An 8,403-nucleotide genomic window follows, 5' to 3' on the forward strand; every position below is an offset into this window, starting at 1 on the left:
TCTGTATGTTTTGATTGTAGGAATGAGTTGGCATTGACATACACGATCACAAATACAGCTGAGAAGGGAAGGGGCCTGAAATTATCAAATTCTTTCATAGTTTCTTTAAAGTTGTAAAATATTTAGTGATACTTTGATCTCCTTGTTTATGGACATAAACTTCTTCTGATCAATTAATTAAGTCCAAATTTTAAGTTTTCTTATGCCTTGTTTTTAAAAAACCAAAAATATCTAGAAAAGATTTATAGAAAATTATAATTGAAATTTAAAATTGGTAATTGAAAGTTTATAGTATCATATTTGCATTCTCTTTTGTGAAGATAAGAATTTATTCTTGGAAAGGGCTGATTCCACCCAAGTGTTTACCATCTAGCTTATGAAGCCACCTAATCTGTCCCATCGCCATTTTCATCTCCGACCGCCGGTAACAGAAACAATTTCCACTCCTTCAATCACCATGTTGAAGTTCAATACATGGCCCAACACAACCCCAACCGTAACCCTATTCAATCTCAAGTGCTTAACCTCCCCACAACCATCACCATCACCATCACCATCCTCTGTGCATTTCGATTCAACCCCATTCCTCTTCCAAGTCTCCTACCTCATCAACAATTTCAATTTCTCCCCAGAATCCGCCTCCAAACTTTGCTCCACCAACCGTCTTTATTTCAAAACCGCCCAAAACCCTGACTCCGTTATCAACTTTTTTAGAAACTACGGTTTCTCTAATTCCCAGTTATGCGACATCATTACCAGGTCACCATGGTTACTTTCCTGCAGCCTCTCCAAAAGGGTGTTGCCAAAGTTTGAGTTTCTTCTCTCCAAAGGTGCTTCTAACTCTGACATTGTTAACCTTGTCAGTAAGAACTCTAGAGTCTTGGCTCCTAGCTTGGAGAATCATATAGTCCCAACCTATGAATTGCTTTATAGATTCTTGCAATCAGACAAGGAAGTTATTGCTTATGCAATTCACACTCCAGATTTACTCACTCACCGTCTTGTGCCGGGTAACATTACAATGCTGGTTCAGAATGGAGTGTCTGACTCAAATATTCGGAGAATTCTTCGAATCAGGAGTCGGTCAATGGATGCGCGCGACATGGGGGGTTTAGTCCAGGAATTGACGGATTTGGGGTTTAATCCTTCAAAATATGTTTTTGCTGTAGCATTGATTGCCAAAACATCAGTACCCAAAACTAGGTGGAAGGAGAAAGTCGATGCCTTTAAGAACTGGGGTTGGTCTGATGAAGATGTTATTGAAGCATTTAAAAAGCAACCTTATTGTATGTTAACATCCATTGAGAAAATTAACTTAGTGATGGATTTCTGGGTAAACCAATTGGGCTGGGATGCTATGGCTCTCGCCAAACAACCCAACGTTTTGTGCTTTAGTTTCGAAAAAAGGATCATTCCAAGGGCCTCGGTTATGCAATTTCTTTTGATGAATGGTTTGAGAAATAAGAACGTGAGCTTGACTTCTCCGTTTGTACCACCTGAGAAGGTGTTTCGTGATAGGTTTATAAAACGTTTTGAGAATGAGTCTTCATATCTATTAAACTTGTACGAGGAGAAACTCAAGCTTGCATACACCGGGGACGAAAATTGCGTGTCGTGATTAGATTTTCAGGTATTGTTGTTCCATGTTTGATTTGAAATTTCTAGTGCCATGTTTGTTTAGCCCAATAATCTATTTTGCACAAATTTAGCTAAACCAGAATATATTGTTGGACTTGAAGTGGTTTTAAGCTGTGTTTGTAATCATGGACAGACAGAGCCATAGTTGCATATGTTTAGACTTCTGATACATCAATATTGAAGCTACACTTCTGGTTTTGGATTTGTAGAGCACAACACAACTATTTAGATTGGTGTTATTTCTAAGTACTCTTCTTTTGGTTTTCTGAACTTCAGTGATTCATTCCAAGGGAAGACTTGTGTAGTTTCTATTACTGATGTGCAACAAGTTTCAACATATTTGTTGTCTTTTTGAGCCAAGAAATTTCATGGAGTTATTTCATTTTTTCATTTAGGAAAATATCTTATCCACCTCTTAAATGTAGTTTGTCTCTTTTCTTTTGAATACTATATTCTCATTTTATGAAGAAATGAAATAGAAGGGGAATCATTGAAAGAATATTTCTCAGATTTAACTACTGTTTTAGATCAATTTTTATACTCTCTTTATGTTTAGAGGAGTCGTGTATTCTTTTTATGAACCAGGGCTTTCTTTGATTTAATTTTTGCTCAAAGAGTGTGCTCATGATTTACTTTAATTAAAGTTGAATTATACTTGTTACTGTGTGTTTTGTTTCCCGTTTGGAGTAGCCAAACTTGGTTATGGATGTGTAGAATTGGTTTTGACATGTTTGGTTGTCTTGGAGTAAAATTGATTTTGGTTGAAGATAGAATTTATAGCTTTTGAGTTAAAATGTGATTTTTATACTGAAATTTATAGTTCAATTCATTTTTGTTGAAATTTATTCAAACATATATCATTTTATCTTCAACTCACTTTTAGGCAAAAACAATTTTACATAATCAATTCATCAAAATCACTGTTGTTTGGTTTATTTTTTGGAAGAGTCAAATGCAATTCTAGAGGTGTAGAATTGATTTTGAAATGATTTTTAAGTGTTTGATTTTTTTAAAGTAGAATTGATTTCTGTCTTCAAAATGCATTCTACTTTAAGCTTGAATTTATAGTTTTTGAATTTAAAAATGATTTTTATATTGAAATTTCATGTTCAACTAACTTTTACATAAATTTATCCAAATATAAAGTATTTTATTTTCAATTCACTTTTAAGTAAAATTAATTTTATATAATCAATTCATTTAAAATCAATTATTTTTTTCACTTTTGGGTTATGTCTGGATATCATAAAATAAACGGAGTGGAGTGGAGTGGAGTGGAGTGGAGTGGAGCGGAGCGGAGCGAAACTGATCTCATTCCATTGTTTGGAAATTTTAGAACGAAATAAGACAAGTTGTTCATTCTTTCCAAATTGAAAGGGAAGAAATATGGTGATAAGTGATGAAATGGAATGAAATTCATATCGCTTCATTCTGCTCAGCTCCATCAAAATTTAAATGATCCAAACAATGGAATATCATTCCATTTCATCTCATTATGCTCTGTTTCATCCGATTTTATTAATCCAAACAAAATCTTAGTGTATCTTTGGTTTAACTTTTGTAAGAGTCAAAAGCATTTATAGTGGCGTAGAATTGATTTTGGAATGACTTTGAGGTGTTTGGTTCTTTTAAAATAAAATTGATTATGCCTCAAGAATTGGTTTTTGAGTTTAAACCTTCAGAATTGGTTTTTGAGTTTAAACGTAATTTTTACATTGAAATTTAATGTTGAACTCAAATCTAAATAAATTTATTCAAACATAAGTCACTTTACTTTCAACTTACTTTTATCTAGAATCAATTTATTCAGAATCAATGAGAAATAGTTTTATCTAAGATGGGAAATTTAACATATGGTTTAAAGGTAATCCATACCTATATATCACACGTGTATATATTCATATTTCATTGAACAATTGGGAATTTTTACGGTGACTTACAAGTGCTGTCAGGGTCAAAATTTAAAAAAATGTGTTTATTAAAAAGATGTAGAACAACCCCGAGAAATTAAAAAAAATGTGTTTATTAAAAAGATGTAGAACAACCCCGAGGAGGTAGCGGCAGTCAATTACACAAATATTTGTTTAATTCTTAAGGTTTGAATTTGTTAATCAATTTTGCGATTTTTTTACAAAAATAACTCAATTTCTTAAAGAAATTTTCAAAATATCTTTGGTTTAAAAAAAAATCCAAAAATACCTCACTTTTAGGAGGAGGCGCCAATTCAATTGGCGACTCCTCTTAAATGCTTGAATGGAGGCGCCAATTGGATTGCCTAGGGCACGTGTCAATCCAATTGGCGCCCTTGTGTATTACTTGATAGGAGGTGCCAATTGGATTGACACCTCAGTGTAAAATGTAATTTTTTTTTGTAAATGGTCTACGTGATACATAAATTTGAAATAGGATCAATTGATATTAATAAAATTTTCTGTTTACACAAAAAAGCCTAATGGTGATGATCGGGATCACCTAACCGACCTCCGGTCCCACATCCCCTAGCTACCCTAACCCATGGCCCTAACCCACGTTGATGATTCACTACCGGTGTTTGAGCATCTGAGGGGCCATGAGCGTCACTACCAACTACAGGAGAAGATCTGTTGAGGTAGTCAGACAAGTCGGCATAGTCTTCAGTATGCATCGATGGTGTACTGCCGTAGCTGAGTTCATGACCCATGCCAGAGTAGTTGGGTTGTGGTTGACTCATTGATGAGCGACCAAGACGGTTGAAGGGAGACATGAGTGTGAATGATGCGTCGAGGAAAGGTTGGAAAGGTTGTTGGGGTGTTTGGTAGAGATAGGGTTGTTGGATGTTTTGGTTTTGTGAGGTTTGAGCTTCTTGGCTATGGTAGGAGGAGGGGCGGTTGGTGTTGAATGATCATTGGGTATTCTGGCTAAGGCGGCTTTGGTAGGGTGATGGGGTGAGTGCGAAGCGATGTTGGGTCTCAGGTTGATGGTCAATTTGTTGGTGGTGGTATGAGGTATGCTCTTAGTATTGTGGTTGAGTGTATGACATGTTTTGGTTGTATGTTTGTGTGTTGGTTGAACGAAATATTTGACGGACAAGGGGTTGTGTGTATCCGGTCTGACACTGTTGTTGGGGGTTTGATGTTGAGGTATCAGGTGTGTAAGTCATCTGGCGTGGGTGGTACAGGTACATATCCTTGGCGATGAACTGAAAATTAACCGATTTGTACCACACCATATAAGTACGACTTGGTTTTTCTTCATTTGGCATGACTGCGTCAGTTAAGACATGGTCATGGCGGTGCTTCCATTTGCGACACTCCGATCTTGCGAAGCTTTTCCATGGATTGAAGTTCCATTAGTCATTAACTTTGCACAAATGCCATTCTCCTAGGCTAGCTGGGGGATCTGGGATATTTTGGGGCACACCGAACTGCAACTTCACACGATCACTGTTGTGCATCTCCATAGTTGTGAACCGTATTATCGGTATGCATGCAGTCCATACGGTCGCCTCTTTAGCGTTGACCTCATGGTCATGATTCAAATTAAGGTATGGACGCCAAATGAATTGAAATGTGAAAGAATATATGATTATAATCTAGGTAGAAGAAGTTAACAAATTATAAGGAAATAATTAAGTTATTATCCTTACATATGTCGGTCGAAGGTGATCCAACAGATTGCGATACTGAGTAATACGGTGTCTTGGATATCTGTTATAACTCATACCACGTGCAGACCATCTACACCAAAAAGGTAAAAATATTAGTTAGAGATAATAATCTTTAAAGAAGTAAGTAAAGATATAACAATTTAAATAACTTACTTTTGTGCATACGGGAATGTGAAAGGGTTGTTGTTGACGGGTGCTAGGGACGGTAGTCTTGACCAACCCCATGTTTGTAGCAAAACAGCACATCCAAAAAATGTAGATGTGTCTTTGTGTGAGTTTTTGCCCAAGGAGCTATAGAGATAGGCTAGACAAGCAGATCCCCAACTGTAACTTCCTATTCTATCTACATGTCTAAGTAAAGGTAAATACATAATATGCATGCTAGAACCACTACCTTCGGGAAATAAAAACGAGCCAATTAACAACATAATGTAACATCTAGTTTTTATTATTCGAGCATCTTCGGTAGAATACTCATCTAAGTATAAACTATTATAGTATGACTTAAGCCGTGAAAGGAGTATACCTTGACCTCTTGAGTTATCATCTAACAAATCAATCTCCAAGAGGTCCATGCAAATTGAATTTGCATAGTTGGTTTTACCATTAACAGCCTTACCTTTAATGGGCAGTACCAAAAGCATGTAGGCGTCTTCTAACGTCACGGTACACTCACCGGTTGGGAACCAAAATATGCGTGTCTCTCGACGCCATCTTTCGCATAAAGCAAGAATGAATTTGATATCTACGGACCAAGACAAAATCTTGCTTATATGACCAAAACCGGCGAGTTCAACATAAGGTTGAATCATTGGGTCCATATGGACATATTCGTGGACCCGAGTCCGGAACCTTGATACATCCTATAAAAGAAAGAACAAAAACCTTGACTAAGTTGGTATGTTAAAAAAAAAGGGGGTTGGTGCAGATGAAACTACAAGAAGTTGTTGCAGGTGAAAGAAAAAAACTTAACAAAAAAAAACTTACATAAGTTGCGATGTTTGCAACCGTTCCTCAATTCGATTCGTCCATTGTGAGGATAGACATTTTGTCGGGGATGACAACGGTTGGTGCAGATGAAACTACAAGAAGTTATTGCAGATGAAATTGTAGAAGAAGTATTGTAGAAGAAGTAGTGAGAGTGATGGTGTGGAAGAAGTGTTGATGGTGTGGATGTATTTATAGGCAAATGAATGGGAGCATGAAAAGTTGTGCTTGCATGTTGTCTCCAATTGAATTGGCGCCCATATGCTTTTTGTACATGGTGTCGCCATTCAACTTGGCGACTCCATAGGGACATGCATGCAAGACCTAGGTCTGATTGCTTGGTTTCGAGGTCTGCATGCATGCAAGACAAGGTGTCTCCAAATCGATTGGCGCCCATGTGCAAGGAATGAATGGGCGCCAATTCAATTGGAGTGTGTGTCGGCATGTCGGACACGTGGTTGTCCTCTCTCTTGCATGTTGAACATGTCACTTCTTAGTAGCTTGCATGGTTGACACATCATTTCGGACTAGCTTGCATGTGCGACACATCATTTCAGACTAGCTAGCAATTGAGACACTTCACTCCCATATTTAAGTGTCTTACTATCAACATCCAAGACACATCATTCACATTCATCTGCAGCAAGGAAATAGTTTTCATCTGCACAATATCATCTTCACCAATATACAATGTCAACGTTTACTGCAACGGTAAAACATACGAGTCTGAGTTATATGGTTTTTGTTTTTGAAACACTGATACCATTAGACTCACGATCAAGAGAAATACAACCTTCTTGCATTTGAAAAAAAGAATACAATCCTGTATAGGATCGGGTATTGTGTCAAAGATCACGTATCAAAATCCAATATTTTTTGAGATGACGTCAACCCATAAGCAGAAGCAGAAGTGGACGTCGTTGATGAAGAAGAAGAGGAGACCGAGATACATGTTGATCACATGCTGAACAATGACATTGAAGATGATGATCAACCACCACCAATACCTCTTAGTCATATCTACAATCTGCCTCAACATATGACAAATATGGATCCGCACGACAATGAAACATCCAACAGTGTTTTCTATAACCCGTATCCAAGATCAGAAGGCGAATTAAAGGTGGGGGGCATGTTTCGTACCAAAGAAGAATGTGTTCTAGCTATCAAAAAATTCCACATGAACAACTCTACTGATTTTACAGTGAAACGCACTGATTCTAGAAGGTATGTTATTAAATGTCGTAACATCCTTTGTAAGTTTCAGTTGGCTGCGTCTTACAAAAAGAAAAACGACTCTTGGGAGACCGCTTCAATAGACCCACCTCACAGTTGCATTGCAACTAACGTTGAACAAGATCACCGTAAACTAAGTGCTGCATTGATATGTCAAGACATTCTATCGTTGGTTAATAAAAACCCATTAGTGAAGGTGAGTATAATTATATCCCATATCAGAGCAACATATAATTATACTTCATCTTACAAGAAAGCCTGGATTGCGAGGACAAAGGTTGTTGAACAGGTATTCGGCAACTGGGAGGATTCATACAAAGAATTGCCACGGTTTTTATGGGCACTAAAAACATATGTCCCAGGAACTGTGGCAATTATGGAGACATTGCCAGCAATAATGCCAGACAGAACCTATGTTATAGGTAATAGAATCTTTCACCGTCTCTTTTGGTCGTTTGACCCATGCATCAAAGGTTTCGCATTCTGCAAACCTATTATTCAAATTGATGGCACTTGGTTATGTTGTTAGACTAAACAAAAGTTGGTGCGACTGTGGAAAATTCCAAGCCTTCCGCATTCCTTTCTCGCATGTCATTGCAGCATGCGCACATACTCTTCAAGACGCTTACAACCATTTATCTGATGTGTACAAGGTCGTCACCGTCATGAATGTATATAATCAAAGCTTCTCGGTACTACCAATGGAGGAATAATGGCCTCCATATGAAGGTGATATAGTTTGGCACAACGACGAGATACGTAGAAAGAAAAAAGGAAGGCCAAACAACACACGTATCAGGACAGAAATGGATTCTACAGATAAAATGATAAGATTATGTAATATCTGTCGTCAACCAGGACACAACAAGAACAATTGTCCCAATCGAGGAGCATCA

General features: G+C 37.3%; 1 protein-coding gene across 1 annotated transcript; it reads left to right on the forward strand.

The window, feature by feature from the left end:
- The first annotated feature begins 294 nt into the window (after positions 1-294).
- LOC127132511 (uncharacterized) lies at positions 295-2,139 on the forward strand. Its single transcript, XM_051061469.1, has 2 exons — positions 295-1,630; positions 1,915-2,139. The coding sequence occupies exon 1, from the start codon at positions 377-379 to the stop codon at positions 1,616-1,618; it is 1,242 nt and encodes a 413-aa protein (XP_050917426.1). The 5' UTR covers positions 295-376; the 3' UTR covers positions 1,619-1,630; positions 1,915-2,139.
- Positions 2,140-8,403: the final 6,264 nt, after the last annotated feature.

Source organism: Lathyrus oleraceus, chromosome 3 (assembly GCF_024323335.1).
Source record: "Lathyrus oleraceus cultivar Zhongwan6 chromosome 3, CAAS_Psat_ZW6_1.0, whole genome shotgun sequence".
Lineage (NCBI taxonomy): Eukaryota > Viridiplantae > Streptophyta > Magnoliopsida > Fabales > Fabaceae > Lathyrus > Lathyrus oleraceus.

What these genes read in the sequence shown, in the direction of transcription:
- LOC127132511 (XM_051061469.1), top strand. Translation starts at nt 377, where the DNA reads ATGAAGCCACCTAATCTGTCCCATCGCCATTTTCATCTCCGACCGCCG.